The 20,552-nt window shown below is 42.9% G+C and overlaps 1 protein-coding gene across 2 annotated transcripts; it reads left to right on the top strand.

The window, feature by feature from the left end:
- Window positions 1-223: 223 nt before the first annotated feature.
- cry1b (cryptochrome circadian regulator 1b) lies at window positions 224-19,765 on the top strand. 2 transcript variants are annotated; one of them, XM_049009054.1, is made up of 14 exons: window positions 224-1,263; window positions 11,186-11,294; window positions 11,931-12,073; window positions 12,599-12,783; window positions 12,871-12,959; window positions 14,256-14,396; window positions 14,707-15,018; window positions 15,696-15,847; window positions 16,854-17,056; window positions 17,397-17,504; window positions 17,743-17,844; window positions 18,125-18,196; window positions 18,280-18,388; window positions 19,249-19,765. In XM_049009054.1, exons 1-13 carry the CDS (start codon window positions 1,106-1,108, stop codon window positions 18,378-18,380), a joined length of 1,875 nt encoding a protein of 624 aa, XP_048865011.1. In that variant the 5' UTR covers window positions 224-1,105; the 3' UTR covers window positions 18,381-18,388; window positions 19,249-19,765. The 2 variants fall into 2 exon arrangements, with proteins under 2 accessions (XP_048865011.1, XP_048865012.1); XM_049009055.1 differs by lacking the exon at window positions 17,743-17,844 and having other exon boundaries at window positions 231-1,263.
- The last annotated feature ends 787 nt before the right edge of the window (window positions 19,766-20,552 follow it).

Genomic DNA, 20,552 nt, shown 5'->3' with positions numbered 1-20,552 from the left:
GGAGGGGTCGATTATTCTCAACGGAAATGTTAAAGCTCGAGAAAGCACGAACACCCACCGAGCGCGGTATTACGCACACACGATTGCACGTGTTGCTCTAGTGCATTCTCCTTGCCTTCCTTCATGTGACCATCCGGGTCCTCAATGATTGACCAATCAAAAAAGGGGGAGTGTGCCAACGAATCACAAGTCAGGTGGTCACCTTTTTAGTTCGAAGAACATTTTTTTGTAATATAAGTGGTAAAATTAAAATGTACCTTTCTCCATTGCCAGAAGATATATAAGACTGTAGCAATTTGTATAGTATGTATAAATTGTGAAAGAAAATGCGAATGGACAGTTAGCACACTAATGGAACGTGACTGAGGAGCACTGACGTCTGTAGAAATTCCGTCCATTCAGCGTACACTACAGTGCGCGCGACGCCCCTAGGCGTGGCCATTGAATAATCCTGTTTCTGAAGCGGAGTCTGTTAACGTCTGGACGTGGAGTTGCTAACGCTGTGACGGAATATTTTCTATTTAATATGAAGAGGAGCACCAATATATCTACGTTACGGATATAAAAAAAACATCCTCGCAATCGTGTCTTCGTGATCGGGTGGAGCCGTAGAGTGAATCGTCAGCCGGTAGGGTTGAACGCATTGTTGCGAATAGGAAACAGTGATTCAGAGTAAACGGTCTGAAATACTAGGTAGGGTCTAGCTGAACTGCAATCATTACTAACGGTATTTTTAGGAGATTTTCCATATCTCGCATTTGAGTTTTTTTTATTCAACAAAGCAAGTTATACAACGATCATTTTTGTGCGCCGCCCAGGCCCTAAAACCCGCCGTGTATTGGTCTTAAAGGGGAGTACTCCGTTCACGTGTCCAAATGGTGCAGCTCTCCGCATGCAAAAGCTTCAACACGATGGAGAAAGTCCTCCTGGAGCAGGGTTAAGTTTAACATTTTCGACTGGGGGCGAAATAATAGACGAGACATTTGTGAATTATTGCAGGGGTTTTGGTGGCTGAGTTGCATTATTCTTGTTAGACAGAGGTCAGAAGTTGCCACATACGTGACTAGTTGACCGTACACCCTAGAAGGAATAGTTGCAGTAAGTAATGGTAGTAAACACGATCCACTGGTTCAGGAAGGGCTTACGGCTCCACGACAATCCTTCACTCAGAGAATCGATCCAGGGCGCGGACACCGTGCGCTGCGTTTACATCCTAGATCCGTGGTTTGCGGGGTCATCCAACGTTGGCATCAACAGGTGGAGGTAAGTGGGAGAAATCGTCATGGTTACACGATTGCATTGTCGTGTTTTACAATTATGAATAAGTTTTATATATAAATTGTAAAAAAAGTATCTGTAATAGGTTTCAGGAGCTGGGCTTTGTGATGCTTAATGATGACGTTTAAGGTATTTCAGTCCGCCCTTTTGGGCTAGACTTGACTCCTCAGATTATACAACATAACAGCGATGATCTGCATAACTTGCAGTGCCTGGGTCTTTTAGGGGGACTGGTCCTATTGTTTGTGAAACCATGTGCATTCGACAGCACTGCTTGAATCATGGGTGCTTTGCCCAAAAAAGATTGGCTTTCGGCAGTTAATGTGTATTTACAAAATGGATGGTGTTCGCATGACATTCTTCCTGCTGCTGGACTGTGATCTCATAACACAACAATGGCTGGCTTTTATGTTGGAAACAATGAGTTGCAAAGGATATGGAGACTAGGACTGAACACCCCCCCCCCCACCTCCAAGTACAACTTCTGCCTTGGGCTTTTGACATGGATGCGACTGGGAGTAAGCAGGAGACAAAGAACATAGTTGTGATCTCATCCAAAGAAGCTCTACAAACTTTCACTTCCGTAATACTAAACGGCTTGATGATGCAAATGATTATCTAAACCTTGGACAGAGGGGTCATTGCCAATTTCACCTTGCACATTCCTTTGACAACCGCAGTTCAGTAACCAAAGGTCTGGCTTTTACAACTTTCTTAATTTCACCTTATACGGTACCCATCATGTTCTGTTACTACAAGCTTAGACGGATTCAGGGCTGTCCTTCTCCCCTAATCACTGTCTCTAGCTGGGAATCCTGGTGAGAACAGTCTGTCCTGCTCCCTGGGCAATATGCCGCTCAATACAAATTAAAGTTTTGTGACAGGTTTCTTGGTCAGGGATTCTGTTCTCGATCCTTCAGTGATGTGGGCAGTTCTGCCAAACACGATTTCAGCCCAGGGCCAGGCTGTATGTAATGCATATGTAACTAATGCTTGATTGACTCTGAACTGGTTACAGTTCCATAGTTTCCACAAGACTGTAGCAATCATGCACATGTCAGGCACATTGTTAGCCTATTAGCAGAAGAATGGGCGTGACGCATTTAAATTCTGGCCTGGATAATGTCTCCTCTCATCCTGGAATTGCATGCCATGAATTTCAGTTCACGGCAGTTGATAAATATAACTCAGATGATAACCAAAACGTGAACAGTAAGGCTTCTCCATTTCTCGATGCAATGCTAATTGCTTGAGAGTCGGCTGCTTGAGAGCTTTCTCGGCCCAGACCAATCCAGGCGTCTTTTGCTGAGAGGGCCTTCCCCTGTCCCACAATGTCTCTGCGAGACCTGCTGTCTCGGACATGCCGGGGCAGACTGGGACACTTCTCGCGTTGCCAAGGGCTGATCCTGTCTAATAGCCCTGAAACTAGCATATTCATAGCTTATCCCAGCCCCCTGTTTCACACTGTCCTGTGTCTATGCACTTTACGTATTGTGAAAATCTTACACATGCTGTTAATTGTCTCTGCGCAGTAGTAGAGTGCAAATGATGGGGAGGTGTAGTACATTAGGCACATAGCAAATTTCCTAACGCCGCACTTCCTGTAACCTGGGAAACAGAGCTCAAGTGCCGCTGTTATGCTCGCTGCCTATATGGCAGGGTTTTTTATTCATCCCGCTGGTGGCAGTGTACCTGAGAACCACCTGGGAAGTTTTACCTTTTGTTAGCGATTAGCATCCTGCAAACCCATGTTGGTCGTCATAGCCATGTAATGAAATTACGGGTTTGGTGTAAACTTCTGTATAAGTGCCAAGTTTCTCTTGGCAGTATATAAATGATTTTTACAGTGTGAAGTTTTAACACAACTTGGAAACGACATTACATTTCTGGCGGATTCTTCCAAAGAGACTTTTTTCGTATAGTTCATTACTGATCATAATCATAGTGTCCAGTTGTCAGTTCTGATTTGGGTCTCTATTTTTAATCAACGTCGATCCAGTTATCTTACATGGGATCATAACTTGGGAAAATCTGTTAGCTTTCATTTATTGTAGTGTTAGGTTGCCTCAGATTATTAATTGCAATGATTATCTCAAGCTTAAAAAGGCCAATAAAAAGTAAAGCCAATTTGCCTCTTAATGACCCCCAACCTGAAGTGCAGTAATGTCCCAAAAACAGACCCAGTCCATGAAGAGATTTACAATCACTTCACTTGTTACCGCCAAGTTGGCTTGAATTCATGTCCTTTTTAATTCATGCTTGGATGATATTAACCGGAGCACTCAGAGAGAAGTGTGTTGTTAAGAGTAATGGAAGGAAAGAAAAATGGGGAAGAGCAGAAACAACAGACGAGGGATAGAAAACGTCAGGAACGATCAATAGCATGAGAGCATTTCAATTTGAGATCAAATTAAAATGTTATACAGTGCAAACACTGTAAAACCAAACTTGCATTGTGTGAGTTGTCAAGTTGAAATGTGTAGAATGAAATACATTTAATGACATAAAAATGTTATTGGTATGCTAAAAATATGAATATCTTAAAACATTGCTGAATACAGTGGCTCAAACTGGTAGACCTGTTACCAGCTAATTATGAATGCAGCAAGAGATAACTAATTACAAATGGGAATGGTATTTATTGCCATATATTTAAATATTTAGATTTTTGTTCTGGACTGTCTGGTGGACAGCAGAGATGTGCAATAAACGTTAGGTTTTGGTCTGAGTAATATTTTATGTGCACATTTTAATACTACTTTCTAAATACGTTGTGCTTTAGCTGACATGATTTTTAACCTGACCTCAGCCAGGTTCTTTGTTCCAAGCTACTTAAATGCAGTAAAATTCTTTTTCAATAAACCACATTTTTTTTAACTGTTCAATGAACCTTAGCAGTACAAATGTAATATGGCACTGAACAGAAGTGGATTACACTTAGCTTTTTTAATTGAATTTCCAAGTTTGTGCAATAAAATCCTGAAAACCACAATCTGCTTATTAAAGACCTGGTTCGCAAAAGTTTAATTTATTCTCACGGTTGAATAAAATACTTATTTCATCTGATTACCCAATTAATTGTGCAGTAATTGAATTGGCTGGATTATAAAAATAATCCATAGTTGCAGCCCTACTTCGTATTGGATCCCACACCACAGCTCTGTCACTGTAATATGGTAGCATGTATGTACAGGGTGTGATTATTGCTGTGTTTTAAAAAGAAATACCTGGTGGTGGTGGGTCAGAGGTCAAAGGCGATTTTACGGAATGGCTAATGGCTGTTCAGCATCTTATTCTTCATGATACAAATGCTGTTTTGCTTGCAGGTCTTATATTGAAAGCTGACCTCTGAGAGTTCCATCATGGGTGCAGTCTAAATACAGCGTCCAGCTGTGATGACCTGTGTAGTTGCTTAGGGTGCTTATTAGCCAGCTAGCCATTAACCCCCTAGCCACTAGCCTGCCAGTCGCACTGATAGCACCAATTATCACTGTATATTATTAAGTAGCTGAATATTTGTACTTGTAGAATTTGGCTTTTTTTGCTCTTAGGTCCCAATTTAAAGAAGGCCTGGCATTTGTAAATCGTGTCCCTCAGATTAGTCATCTGTTTATTAATATCCAGCTCATTCCAGCTCCCGACTTTGGCCGTCTTGTTTACACAGTGTGTTTTCTGGAAAATCAGGTGTAATGTAGAGAATGTGTTATTCATAGTCACTTTAAGAAAGGGGAATGCCAGTTTTCAGCCTCCTTCCACTGCTATGCTCTTTGCAGTTACTGTATGCAGTTATAGTGCTGCTTCAGATCCTAAAAGGTCACCCTGTTATTGGTAATTATCTCAGGGCGCTCCACTGCACCAGGTGCTGTACTTTTTGGTATTTTGAGAAAGTACTAAAAGTGTGGTACTTCAAAATGTTGGTTTTCTACTGATGTAAAACTGGTACCGGTGCTGAATGACATCACAACTTGAGTCCGGGTATTTTGTACTGAATTCGAAAAATGGCTCTAGTATATAATAGGGCAGGGTGCACATGAGATGAGATATGAGATATGAGAACCCTTTATTGCTGTTGCAATACACCATGTCACTAGTCACAAGCACCAGCGAAAAAACGTCCAATCCTTATTACATTGTTAGTAAGCTAGATCAAGATCAGGCTTTTTCTTACTTTCAATTCTGTATACGGACAATGTATACAGAAAATGAAAATTTTCTCTAAAACATTAGCCAAACATAAAAAGAAAAAAAAAACTTTAGGTTTGTAATTTAAATTATTACTTTATACTATTTATAGAATGTCTAAAATATGTTTAAAAATCAGTTTAAAGTTCACCTCCACTGCTTTTGCATGAGTGCTGCATGGTTTCTTCGAGGACATTCTACTCAATTTCATCCTAGATGTGTTTGTCAGAAATTTAGCTTTTTTCTGCTTTATAAATACACAAATATTTATTACAACAAAATCACAGCGCTATGTTTATAACAAAATCACATTGTCAGGACATAGCTATGTGCGTGCCGTGCTAGTATATTAGACAAAATACTTTTTAAATGTCTTGTAATGCCATCCTGATCTTTTTGTTGTATTTGTTCTTCCAACCAAATTGCTATATATATATATATATATATATATATATATATATATATATATATATATATATATATATATATATATATATATATATATATATATATAATTTTTTTTTTTTTGTACTTTGTTTATCATTGTTTTCACAACTGTTTTCAAGGCGGCATTTGTATTGCGTTTGAGGCAGGCTATTTGCATAACCAGTTGACAAACTGAAAGCATTTCAATTCCCACCCCAAACTACCAAAGTACCAAAGAAGTACTGCAGCTGGTTTGGCACTTTTGGTACTGGAATTCTTGTTACTGGTACTCGACTGGATGTCAGTGGAAAAGCGAAAGTACCAAAAATACCGTACTTGGTCCAGCATATTTATTTTAATGAATATTTAAATATTTCTTAAAAGCGCTTTTAAACCTGAACTACTCCAGTGAAACGTCCAGCTCCAGAAGAAAGTGAGTCAGCCAGTTAGCAGCAGCTAAAAATAGTAAAAAAAAAAAAAATCTTAATTTTTTCCTGTTCCAGCTAATGATTATGAAGCTTTATTGTGAGGTATGTGACTGTTGAGAAAGGTATTTGTGAAAACGTATTCTTATAGAACATGACATCCGGATTTGGGCATGAAAGACTGTGTAGCTGAATGATTGTACAGCTTTTGGCTGGAGGAGGGTGTGGATATGGCCGTGGGGTGTTTTGAGAAGCTTACTGAAGCGGCACGGCTTGAAACCTCGCCTTTTGTCGTGATTTCCTGTTGGGGCTGAGGGTACGTCTGCTCCCGTGACGTCCGTGTGCATTGCAGTTCAGGGAGGGGACTCCGGAGTGGCGGGGCTGCTCACTTACATAACAGGGTGATGTAAGTCTTTCCCTCCCTTCTGCTAGGATGGGGAAACTAGGGCACTGTGCTGACAGGTCTCAGCAGCAGGTCTTGCCACTGACCCACTTTTATCTCCTTGGGATGACCTCTGATTACCTCCCTCCACATCATCCTCTGTGCCAGGGACTGGAGAACACTCCTCCCTCCCCAGCACCAGATGAATCCTTCATTTATTCTGTATGTGAAAGCTGCTATCTTGTGCTTCAACCATACAGTCCCGGTGGCATTTCCAGCTTTTAATAATAATGAATTGCAGGACATTTTGTGCTGATGCTGGTCGACAACTGATGTTTCTATAGTTTTCATATGGAGATGAAACACAAGCTACAATAGATGGGTAATGCTGAAGTTAGACAGAAAGGTTTTCTGTTTTAGCCATGAAGTTAATTTTATCTATGTGAGGTAACTGGGCTTCCCACTGAGCTAATATAACACCCTTGCATTTTTGTGAAACGGGAGCATTTATTATTATTTTTTTTGTCATCCGGTTTTGTCTAGTAGAGTATTAAATCACAGCTGATAGTACTGTAGTTCTACTTAAATGTGCCCTTAACTTATGTTCTGTTACCACGCTGGGTCAAGCCCCTGTCCTCCTTGCATAAGTTTCACATACACCGAGGATTGAGCTTGTGATGTGTTACATGAGTACATCATGACCCACTGCCCCAGACACAGCCTATGTGCTCCTACCTCACCTTCTGTGTCCTGGTCTCTGTTATGCTTCAGATTCCTGAAATCTGTTTGGCATCCAAACAGTACAAAGAGTGGGTCTCCTCATGTATCTGGGTATAAAATTTTCCATACAGACCCTTACATAGAAAGGCCTGAAGCAGTTCAATGAGAATGAGCGTAATTTTTAATCTCCGGATTAAGATCAAGGAAGCAAGAGGTTCTTTGCTTAGCACTTCTGTATTCTCTGTTTTTGTATGTCATTTAGTCTCAGTTCCTGCTGGTTTCTCTTGTTACTTATTTGCATGGCTTGTCTGATGTTAGGTTTTATGCAGTGTTTGTATGGCTCTCGTTCCTATAGTTAACTTGTACTTTTTACTAGTCACCCAGTGCACGTTTAGTGTAGTAGCACTTGTATAGTACTGTGCAAAAGCCTTAGGTTGTCACAGAAAACATTTTAAGCTGTTTATCTGGATAGTCAGTGTATATTTGCACATATAAAGCACAATTTAACACTGGAACACATGCAAATGAAGAGTAACAATAAAAACAAGCAAACATCTTCTTGTTCTCCAGAACGTTGCTGATAGCTTGACTAGATGAGCACCGCTTCGGTTCCTAAACCTCTACTCAGCGGCACCTCAGCCATTCCAAATATTAGTGAAATTTCCCCTGTGGCTGACTTCGTTCATTCATTAAGTTATTTTTAGATGTCAGTGAAGTATCAATTAGGCATATGAGGTACGGTTGTAGTTGAATCAAAAAATAGGTTTATTGGATGATTGCTGCAAATACTGGGGTGACTAGCAGAGGATTCGAAACGGCTAAGGTAGCACACTTGGCCGGACATAATTTCATAGTTTTACACTAACGTGATCGTTTAAACGTCATCATCTTCGACTGCCTAAAAGTTTTGCACAGTACTGTACCTACATGGACCCCAGTGTATTGGGGAACTGTTGCTATTGACCTTAACCATGTAATTGACCATGGCTTTGGGTTTGAGGACTTAATAATGAAAACAAATATAGTAACTTTTTTCAATGATGTTCTGAACCGATATCAAAGATCGGATTTGGGGTCAGTCCTGGCATTTTTTAATTGTTCGGTATTGGCTACCACAGCCCAATCCAAAGTCCGATCTATAAAATTTCCCACTTCCGCCTAATATTTTGTCAGCTGTGCATTACACCTGAGGCACATAGCTTTAACTACAAACTATCAAGATGTCAGATGTGTGGAAATGTGCTAATTTGGAAACTCCTTAGTCCAACAGCTGCTTGCAGTGATTGAAAGGTGATAACAAGACACCATGTTTAATACAACGCATATAATTAGGCACCTGCAGAAACATCATAAGGATGAATGCTGCGGAATCGCATGGCTTACTCAGATGAAGACTGCACCGGTGCTTATACTTTGTGTACGTATATTTAAATATAGTTGAAACTCAGAATCAGCAGATATAAATATTGAATTGATCGGATCAGGACATCTCTAACTTTTTTTCAGGCTTGTGTAGAACCTATCCACTAAATAAGACTGAAGAGTACCTGTTTTTATTATTAAAGTGCATTTGTGGGTTAATGAAGTATTTTATGACACATCTATACTCAACCATAAATGAGTTTATTCTTAACATCTTATTGCAATTTGTAGGAGTTGAGTTTCAGAATCGTACCTCTGCAGTCATTTGTGAGTTCTTTCGGTTGTGTTTTAATCTGGTTCTAAGTTGTTTTCTGCTTGGTGATTGTGAAAAAACATTAACAGATTTTCTAGGGAAGGACACTGGGTTATAGTATTTGTAATTTTAATGGAATAATAGTTCAGTTTTATTGATGCTTAGCCTGCTTGCCGTATTTTCATGTATTCCCCTCCCATCTTGTGTGGTTTTTAATGTGCGCATACTTAATTTTATCTGTATTTCCTTCCATTTAAACACATCTTATCAGTACAGGGTTGTTATAGGGACACAGGGTTTGAGATTCCCTGAATGGCATTCCAGTCCACTGTGGGACTTCTCCTGTCTGCCGTTAAAACCCAGAAGCAAATCATTCAGGGCAGAGTTGATTACAGGATATTCAAGTGAATGATATAATTATAAATATTAATCTGCAGCCCTGGAACACGGTGTACGGTTTTGGTCTGAAACAGTAGTTATATGGTTGGTTGTTTCTTCTGAATTGACTCCCATTGTGTGTGCACTTCATGGCATTGGTACAGCGCCTGCGGCCTTCCGATCGTATGTCTACGTGCTTAGCCAGAGGAGAGGTGGGTTATGGGGGGTGGGGGTTCTGTTGTATCAAATGGCTTTCTGCCATTAAAGCCGAACACACCCAAAGCTATCATAGTCTTTACGTGTCCCTGCCTCTTATCATTCCATATGGACGCTTCTCGTAAAAAACGGCTGTTTTTAGACAGTCCCTGAGTGCTGAGCCCATCTTTAGTTATTGTGGAAATGACAAAGCTGGGGCTGGCTCTACCCTTGCTGTTTCACTTGTGCTCTTCCACGCCGTCCTCTGCCTGCGTGCGTCCCATCCCCTCCTAGGCTGCATGCCTGTAAGGCCGGCATGTTCTCTGGTCTGGCCTGGCCAGCCCTGGTTAATTTTCAGTGACTCATGCCTTTTATGTCATCTTTTTAATTTTTGTTGGTGACGCACACGCTCCTGGATCATGGCCAGCCCTTGACGAGCGAGCGTCTCTGGGAGGCGGTGGCTTGCAGCTGCTGCTTGGCTCCAAATTAGAGGAACAGCTCTAACAGAGCGCGGCAAATTAGCAGCCGTAGTGCCACCCGTAGCATTTTCTAACATGCAGCTGAATCGCATTGGTCTTGTTGGTAGTTTCATAAGCTACATTAATTTACACACACAGAACACCAACAGAAGACGATTCCCTTGTATCCTTCAGTGAAAAGGCAAGGAGAGATAGTGGGAGTGACTTCCCTCAGTTAATACTGTTCATGGTTGGTCGCCCCCTGCTGGGTGCCAGGAGTGGTAACAAGCATTGGGACTAGCTAGATCTGGGTTTCTAGGTCAGTTGACTCATGGTGGGACGAATCATTATTGCAATAGCTTTTTAATGCCTCGCCTTAGTTTTTTTACTTGCAAAAAGAGGAGCATGTTCAGTGGTGTGTGGTGTCATTATTACTCTTATATAACCAGCATTCACTCAAACCAATGGCTAGGTTCTTCTGTTTAAAAAAAGATTCTTCACTTTGAAAGGTTTGATGCATTTTCCCAGCAGTAAATAATACTTTTGAGTCCTAATATCCCTAAGATGAGATTAAGCAGGTAACAAATCAGTCCTTCATGAGAACTGAGACAAAATAACAAGGTTGTTTTTTTTTTTTTGTTTCCAGCACCAAACATCTCCATGGTGACATGCCATTATTCAAGCCGTGTGTTACCGGTTTCTCCCCCATCCTATCCATGATTTGAGCGCTCTCGTCTCCATTCACAAATGTCCTCCACGTCACGGCCATCTCCTTGAGTGCACCAGGCGTCTCTGTCCCTGGAACATTCTGTACGATCCGGTTTCACCGCTCAGTCTGGATCTTTGAGCTTGGTACCATTTCAGCTATGCTTAGATTGAATTCAGAAGTCTTAAAGAGACAGAGATGTATACTAAAGTTTATCACACAGGAGGGATAGTCATATATTCTTTGAGAGTTTCTGCGTGACATTATGGGAGACGGCTTGTGGAGGTGCTGGGGTGGATTGATTGGTTTAAAGTGGCCCTTTTTTAACCCTGTCCTCCCTCGTCTTGCCTTTCCTCCCAGGTTTTTACTGCAGTGTCTCGAGGACCTGGACACTAGCCTTCGTAAGCTCAACTCACGCCTGTTTGTCATCCGGGGCCAGCCAACCGATGTCTTCCCCAGGCTGTTTAAGGTGATGGGAGCAAGATTTCAGGGGTGTAGCTTAGTGGGTTAGGACATTGTACATGTATTTGTAAGTTTGTCGGTTAAAATCCCAGGTTTGGCAGCACGATCTTATGTTGGGATCTTGAGCAAGGCCATTAACCCTCAATTGCTCCAGGAATTATTTAACATTGCTCTTGCAAAAAAAAATGTGCATCACTTTGGTTAAAAGCATCTGCTGAATAAATGTAATGTTATATAGTGGAATCGGTGGAATTGTCACAAATAATACTTCTAGAATTGGCTTGTTTAAATTCCGGCACCCATGTTAAAATTCAGACATTGTCAGCTCTAGCTGACAAAATTTTTCAGTTACTGTGACCATCTCTCATTTTTAAATAAAGACTTCTTGAGTCTTCTTGAAGAATTCTTGATTTGCCTTTTGTACATCAAAAGGAATTCTTACTCTTTCCATCCAGTCAGTAACATGTAGCAGAATTTGATGCAAACAAGAAAGGTACTCGCAAAAACATCAGCGTCGAGGGAACTAGGAGCTGCAGAAAGATGCTTTTTATGGAATAAATATGGAATGGATAGAAGAAATGGCTGAAGAATCAGAGGCTTTCTTTTCCATGTAACTCGTGTTTTGATTCCCACCTCCCTTCAGGAATGGAACATCAGCCGCCTGTCGTACGAGTACGACTCTGAGCCATTCGGGAAGGAGCGCGACGCGGCCATCAGGAAGCTAGCCAGCGAGGCTGGAGTGGAGGTCATCGTGCGGATCTCGCACACGCTCTACGATTTGGATAAGTGAGTTCAGTCGTTTGCCCCGCCCTCTGTGGGCTTTGATTCAGTGACATTGAAGGTTGATAATGCACTGACTTTCAATATGTCATGTATAAACACATGTACACTCACTGACTAGTGTGGAATTTTATATTTGTGCACATGTGGACGAGGGAAAAAAAATTCTTCCACAAAGACGAATCAGGCTGATTTTGTTTAGTTTTGTAGGAAAAGAATCTGATTTACTTAACTGCCGTATGAACACAATAGTTCTTTCAGAAGATTAATGTGTGGTGTGCTGTCCTCCGCATATGAACATGGCAGTGCTGCGTAATTATGGGTCAAAACAAACTCTAGTATCCAAAGAGAGTCAATGAGCAGACTGGTTCAGTCTCCTGGGAGGAGGAAGTCATGATCATTCAAATTCAGTTCATTTTAGTTTTACAAACAATTCCTGGGAGTGATTCAGACTGAATAAAAATAAACAAATGGACCTTAGATGCCCAGAAGTTGTTTGCTAGGCCTCTCACCTGCTGAATCCCTGCGCAGGATCATCGAGCTGAATGGAGGGCAGTCGCCCCTGACCTACAAGCGCTTTCAGAGCCTGATCAGTTGCATGGAGGCGGTGGAGACTCCAGCGGAGCCAATCACAGCCGAGGTCGTGGCCAAGTGCACCACGCCCGTGTCAGACGACCATGACGACAAGTTTGGGGTGCCTTCCCTGGAGGAGCTCGGTGCGTAAAGATGGTCTTTGAGCCGGAGCCTTTTTCTCCCCGTCTCTGTTTGACGCTGACCTTGGGCCTCCTTCCTCGGCCATGCAGGCTTTAACACGGAGGGGCTCTCCACAGCAGTGTGGCCAGGGGGGGAGACTGAGGCACTCACTCGGCTGGAGAGGCATCTAGAGAGAAAGGTGAGACTCCACAGGCTTGCTGGCCCCTGTTAGTATTGGCATGGTTTCAGATCCCATGGTGGGTGGGACCACTGAGTGCTGTCGATCACTTCCTGCTCTCATCCAATGGGAAGCAGTCATGCGACCAGCGGTTGTGTATGTGACAGCAGAGGGCAGTCTCGTTCACTGAAAAGCCTCACTTCTTGTGCCGTTGCTGACCATCATATACTGACACACAGCACAGTATAGTATCAATAGTGAGTAATATGCTAACTATCTGGTACAATTACAGTGTCTTGAAACTTCTTTAAACATAAATTGTCACCCAGGCTGATTGGAATTTCTGAGTTGTGTGTGTGTGTGTGTGTGTGTGTGTGTGTGTGTGTGTGTGTGTGTGTGTGTGTGCGCGCGCGCTGTGTAATTATAACGAACAGCCTTTATAAACTGATGAGCAAGGCAAGTTTACTTATATAACACAATTCAGATGCAACGCAATTCAAAGTGTGTTACAAAGGCAGAGGAATATGTTTAAATAAGACATTAATTAATTGAGGTATTAAAATCAATAGACAGTGTTAATACAGCTGAATCGTTACTGTTGTACAGTTAGACATCAGTGTGCAATCCTTACTGATTCAACATTGCCATCTGAAGGTCACACGTGGAAGTTAAGGACTGTTTCTGTACTATTAATGTTTTGTTAAAATGTCTCATGTTTAGTCCAGCAGCATATAAAAGTCCCACAGTACCCAAAATGTAGTGGAGAGCTAGATCATCAATATTTGCAGCTTGGAGCTTTTGTGTTTGGTGTTTATATTACCCGTGGTTTAATTTTAGCTACAGTTTAGATACTGCTTAAATATGTGTTAAATAAAGGGAGGGACTTGCCTTTCCATCTGACTCCTGGATGATCCACCCATCTCAAACTTCTTATTCTATGTAAGGCTGTGGTGGTGGGGATTATTAACACGCCAGTTTCATTACAGATGTTTTATTCCTTACTGTATGACCACAAAAGATAATTGGCTTTACACTATATATCTGCGCACATATAAGGTTTTTGTTGCACTTATGGAAGAATTAATGGTGAAATCTTTTTAATTCAGTTTGGTATTTGCTGTCACCGTTAAGGATTTATTTTCTTTACAATAACCTCCATCAATGTCTTCAGTGACGTTTTTCCAAAGATAAATGCTTGTTTTTGTGCATTTAATAAATGCAGCGCGGTAAACCTCCAGGAAGCGCCATACAGCCTGCTGGTTCAGCCCTGCTGAAGTGTGAACTGAGGTGGCTCTGCTCTGGGTTTTCCCCTCGCAGGCTTGGGTGGCCAACTTTGAGAGACCTCGGATGAATGCCAACTCCCTGCTGGCCAGCCCCACCGGCCTCAGCCCCTACCTCCGCTTCGGCTGTCTCTCCTGTCGCCTCTTCTACTTCAAGCTGACTGACCTCTACAAGAAGGTACGTTGCAGGATGCTGTCTGAACTCCAGGGGGCGCCTTATCCACAGGTACATCACTGCATGGACATCTGTCCCGGATCACCTGATAATGCTAATGACATCGCATTAAAAATGTTTCCTTAATCTTTAAACATGTCTGCGTAGTATTATCCATGCTGTGTGTGGTGTTCAAACTGACTGCTAAATACTGAGAAACACAGTCTAGTAGTCATCCTGAAATTGAAGCTTGTGATTGGACGTCCACAATTGTAGTCTGTGGACTCAAGAGCCAGTCAGGTGAGGCTCAGGCCATCTGTCCTCTGTGTCACAGGTGAAGAAGAACAGCTCCCCCCCACTGTCCCTCTACGGCCAACTGCTGTGGCGTGAGTTCTTCTATGCCGCTGCCACCAACAACCCGCGCTTCGACAAGATGGAGGGAAACCCCATCTGTGTGCAGATTCCTTGGGACCGCAACCCCGAGGCACTGGCCAAGTGGGCAGAGGGGCGTACCGGCTTCCCATGGATCGATGCCATTATGACCCAGCTGCGTCAGGAGGGCTGGATTCACCACCTAGCCCGGCACGCTGTGGCTTGCTTCCTGACCCGGGGCGACCTGTGGATCAGCTGGGAGGAGGGCATGAAGGTACGAGAGAGGGGAGTGGGGAGAGGGCTTATGATTGAAGTCAAGGTAACAGAGGATGGAGGCCAGTAGGTTGTGGGATATAGAGCTGTTGATGTTGATTAGAACTTGAACTCCTTAACTAGACGTGGCTGCCGGTGTTGCTTAACTGGTACATCAGGGGTGCCCAACCTTTTTTTACCTCAAGATCTACTATTCAAGTAGCCAGTGTGCCGAGATCTGCCAGTTCAAGTAGGGAGCCATAGCTATTACTCTTTTACTCTATTATTACTCTAGCTATTGCCTTTCTACATAGATGCACACAGCAAATCCCGACAAATCCAAGTAATCGGCTGCGTATGTATGTTTTAGCAGGGAACTCGGTCTCATAGCTTTTGTGCATCGTTTTGAAATGCTGCTCCAAATTGCCCTTCTTCGGTACAGCCACACTCGCATTGCATATATGACATGAAATTTGAATGAAAATGATACGGTTATATGCACGGACGCTTGCGACGCACTTCGCTATCGATTGAGAATTACTCCGTTCGACCGTTTGGGCACCCCTGTACTACATGGTCATCTTGTCCTCCCAAGGTGTTCGAGGAGCTGCTGTGAGATGTTGATTGGAGCGCTAACCAGTAACCGGATGGCTCTATGAGTGTAGAGTAATGGCTAACCCAACCTCTCCTTTTCCCAAGGTGTTCGAGGAGCTGCTACTGGATGCCGACTGGAGCGTGAACGCGGGCAGCTGGATGTGGCTCTCCTGCAGCTCCTTCTTTCAGCAGTTCTTCCACTGCTACTGCCCCGTGGGCTTCGGCCGCCGCACCGACCCCAACGGCGACTACATCAGGTCGGTACCTCCACCAGCCTCGCTTCTCTTCGGCTTTGGTTATGAGTCTTCTTACTGTGTGACAGGTACAGGCACACACACCTACATACATGTGTACAAGAAAAGTTTAACTTCACTGTGAAATAGCCTATAGTTTGATTTTTTTTTTTTTGTTTTTTTTTCATCACATTCAATGTGAAATAATATTTCATAATAATGACTGTCTAATGAAAATCACAACGTTATTACGAAATACAGTGTAAAGATTATACGTAGAAGACAAACATGAAATATAATACCTTTAGGGAATTATTTAAAAATTAAAGGACATATTAATTATTGTAATATCTAATTTATGTATTCTAGCTAATTTTATTTCATTTCGAGTATGGTGGTGTTCCATACAAACATTTCAGGTGGTTTGGTTACCCTGAAATGCTCAAAGAGCTTTTGAGTTCTTCTCCTACTTTTAATGTGCGGCAGGGTCTTCATACAGAAGTGATTTACGTACTAAATAAGTGAGATCCGATTAGAAGCGGTCAGTGGAGATGCCTGTTAATGCCAGGTGTGAACAGGGCCTTTATTGATGAGGAATCTGGCCACTGAAGAAGCAGTACAGCAAGTGTATTGATGACTCTGAACTTTGTTCCTGGTGTAAACTTTTAAGGAAACCTTGTACCACAAGGTATAGCCAAACCAAGACCCCAACTGTCACTTGGTCAGATTGAAACTCGTATTCTGGGGACTTTATGAGAAGATCTATTTAATAATGCTTGGAAAAGTTAAAGGTAGAAAAAGGAGAGGATGAGCAGCAATGAGATGGATAGGCTCCAACTTAAAACAATGTATATGACATTGGGAATCATGAATACCCAAGTCCTAGAGGAATTCTGTCTATGGTCTCAGTCAACACCGTCTTGGATTATGATGATGATAAATAATCACTGCAGGTCCATACTTCACCAACGCATGTATCGGTTGTAATTAAAACAGTTTTTTATGAATGTGTGCTTCTGCCTGTCTGTAGACGCTACCTGCCAGTCCTGAGAGGCTTCCCAGCAAAGTACATCTACGACCCCTGGAACGCCCCTGAGGGTGTGCAGAAGATGGCCAAGTGCATCATTGGCGTGCACTACCCCAAACCCATGGTACATCACGCAGAGGCCAGCCGGCTCAACATTGAGCGCATGAAGCAGATCTACCAGCAGCTGTCCTGCTATCGTGGCCTGGGTGAGTTCTGGAGCCACTGCCGGAGCTGGGAGGAGACTCTTAGGCTGAAACATCAATGCTTTGTGGGAAGAATATGGAGATGCCAGATTCTCCCGCCCTCTATAGTCCAGTGGCCGGGTGTGTGTGAGAGAGAGAGCTCTGTGGAATGTATATATGGACTTCTGCTTCCGGGATAGTTTGTGATCATACAGATGCCATGATGACCGTGCCTAGTGAATGAGGAGTTGTGACATGGATGTAGTGTTTGGATGCCTGGGATAATGGACCAATAGAGACGTAGTCCCTCCTAATCACTACGCTGGTGTCTCTGACTCGGCGCATCTCCCCCTCCCTTCTTCAGGGCTCCTGGCAACGGTTCCTTCCACTCCCAGTGGTGGCAACGAGGAAGCCGGGGCTGGAATGGGCTTTCCCCTCCGCGAGGGAGCCCAGGACAGCACTGCTCATGCTGGTATGTGGAGCTTCCAACTAGACCTTAAGTGTAGCTAACTGAGTTCCTGGAAGGTTCTCTGTGGACCAACACCGTCCACGTCTGGTCAGATGGTACCTGATCAGACCTGCATGAGTTGGTGGACTGGGCACAGATGCACTGTGTGTTTTCCTGTGATAAGGTATAAAGTGGCTTAAGGGCGTGGAATGAAATCCACATGGCAGCATTTACATGGTGCTATGTGTGTCTGTGTTTACAGCGTACCAGGTGCCTGTAAACCCTGCAGGAGACTGGTGTGCTGGCATGCTACTGCCCCCCCAGGGAGATAACAAGCCTGGCAGCAGCAGCATGCTGCAGCAAAGTGCGTGCAATGTTACTCCCCCCAGTTCGCCTCCTCGTACCATTGGGTCATAAGAGAACACTAGCTGGTTTGGGCAGGGTGGAGGGGGCGTGTGGGACAGTCAGTTTTAAAGATCTATAAAGCGAAATTAAGAACATATCCACAGCCTTGGCCAAATGTCAGATCTCAGAACTCAGAACTCCTGCAATGCTGTTCCAGTACAGATAACCCTGAACCATAGCTGTGTTCATTTTATGTGACATAATTTTTCTGAATCCGTATCCTGTTTGTCTCACCGCAGATATTCCTGCAGGAGTCGCTGTGTGTTACACGCAGGAGCGTTTGCAGTCACAGGCGGCCGGGTCGCAGCCAGGTGAGGATCTCGGCCCGTTCTCTTTTAGTCTCCGTATTGTTAGCAGCAATATTAAGTGATCCTTCTGTGACCCCCCCCCCAAGGACGTGGTCAGCACAGCAGCGTGCTGACCTCCGTGAAGCGCCCCAGTGAGGAGACTGCACCGGGGGTTGTCTTCAAAGTTCAGAGACAGAACAGCAGCTAGCCCAGCAGGTGAGTGTTGGGCCTTCGAATGGGAGTCAAAGATCTGTACGCCCCCCCCCCCCCACCCCACCCTTGTCAGAGCAGCCCGCAGGGTGACAGGAGCCAAGGACACTGAGTTAGGGGCCCTGCGGTACTGAGAAATTTGTAGGAACTGTGACCACTTAGGAATTAATCTTGATCCGTCACCCAGAGGTTGCTGTGCCCGTAAGAAGGAACCGACCCTGAACAGCTTCAGAGAAAATCCCAGGGGTGCAGACAGAAAGATCTCGGTTTAGCTGCTGACTTAACTGTATAGGTTTTGCACTGGAAAATTTTCATTTTCAGTTACCAAACTACTTGAGTGGTTTTACCACATGAGGTTTATCAGACCTTATTCTGATCAGACGTATGAGCAGCACTGTTTCAAAACTGCAGTTTTTTTTTGTACACTCATAGATTTATTTGAGGTCACATTCCAACTGGTATTTAAAAATAATGAAATGCTTAATTCATTCAGCCCGTGAGCCGCCAGCAGAGTGTACATTAGGTTACTTTAAATTTAATCTCCCTGCTTTTTACACATGTTGGCACTAAGCTTGAGGTCCCAGTTTAAGGCACATGTGAGCTGTTTCTGTGCCTTTGACCGAGGGTATCTGTCTGATACAGCATTGTTTTAATCTAATCTAGTTAAGGATAGAGTCTTGTAAGAGAACAGTTTTTATTTGTATTTATAATGTGCATTTTCTTTTTTAATGTATTATAAATTTATTTGAACCATAAAATATCCAGCTGTATGAATAGCTAAATTTATTACAAACAGTGGTATAAGGAATCTCTTGGTGCTTGAATATCCCTATAATTCTGCATTTCTGCTTTTTTTGGTCTTACAGGCATCGGAAAATCAATGGTGTTGCAACGTAGAGTAGAGGAAGACCTCTAAGGGTTTATTTTCTTTCCTTTTTTAATCAAAGTCAGTTAATGTTCAGAGAGGAGAAACAGCCTTTGCCACTCTGGAGTGAGTGGTCCTTTCTCTAAACATTTTTTATTTTATCTTTGAAAATCTGAAACTGTACATTACTCAAACATCATCTAACTTTGTGTATATAGGACTTTGATTAAATCAGCTCTCACACGGATTGTAAATATTTGCTATTGTATGCATTTCTTTTTAAGTGTAGTCATACACCTGTTGATATATTTTTGATAAGAAACATTTTCAGGCGGTTGATCGATGGTAAACTTGGCCAGTGTTCTGGAAGTTCGGAGTCTCTGCATCCATCTGTCCTCTTCCGCAGTCTCTGCGCAGTATTATCGCTCTACTCTGTACTCTGCCGGAATGTAATGCAGCGCTTCGTGCTTTTTGTCCTTTCACATTGTGCTTGTTTTATTAAAATATGGGTTAATAAACGGCTTCTTTGGGTTTCCTCTTTTTGGGGGGGGGGGATGATGGTGTATGAGTATGTGGAAAATATAGCCATTTAGATGTAAGGATGCTTTTATTCAAAATGGTGAATGGAGAAGGTCGGGGCAGCCAGTCCCTGGAGGGATTTGGGTTCTGGGCTTTGCTCAAGGGCCCAGCAGTGGAATCTCAGGATTAGAAACGGTGAGCTTCTGATCACAGGCAAAGTCCTGACCTACACAGCCAAAGACCATACAAAGAAGACGCAACTAACTTTTATGATCATTTAGCCCCAGCTTACCTGTTTTTAGTACACCAATATCACTGCCTAATAGTATTCAGTCTGCAGTGCTTTCCATAGTAAGTCACATAGGGTCAGTATGTACTTTTGTGCCTCTGAAAATGTAATGTTGTGAATGAGACAGGAATCCATGACTTTTGAAGCATTTAACAGTTCAGTTAATACTGAGCTAATGTTGTGGTGACTGTATGGAGAGTTTTGAGAAAGCAACTTCAGTATTAGCAATTGAATGCAGCCATGAGCAGCCTTTCAGACTGTTAGCCAGACAGAACACACTAAGGAATGTGTGTTTTATTCAAGCACAGTACAGAACCATATGTATTTTTTGTCATTTTCCACTCTGTCCACCTTTATTCTCCACAATCAATCTTATTACTTTGTTTAGGCCTGTAATTAGTCTGATACACACATCTTGGGTCACTCTCCTCTCCCAAAATAACTCTATTGCTTGGACACACTGCTGTTTTGTACCTGGCTTGGCCTCCTTGCGGAAG

This window comes from Brienomyrus brachyistius, chromosome 3, assembly GCF_023856365.1.
Source record: "Brienomyrus brachyistius isolate T26 chromosome 3, BBRACH_0.4, whole genome shotgun sequence".
NCBI lineage: Eukaryota > Metazoa > Chordata > Actinopteri > Osteoglossiformes > Mormyridae > Brienomyrus > Brienomyrus brachyistius.
Note: the sequence above shows the minus strand (reverse complement) of the source record. Positions and strands in the feature narration are given on the sequence as shown.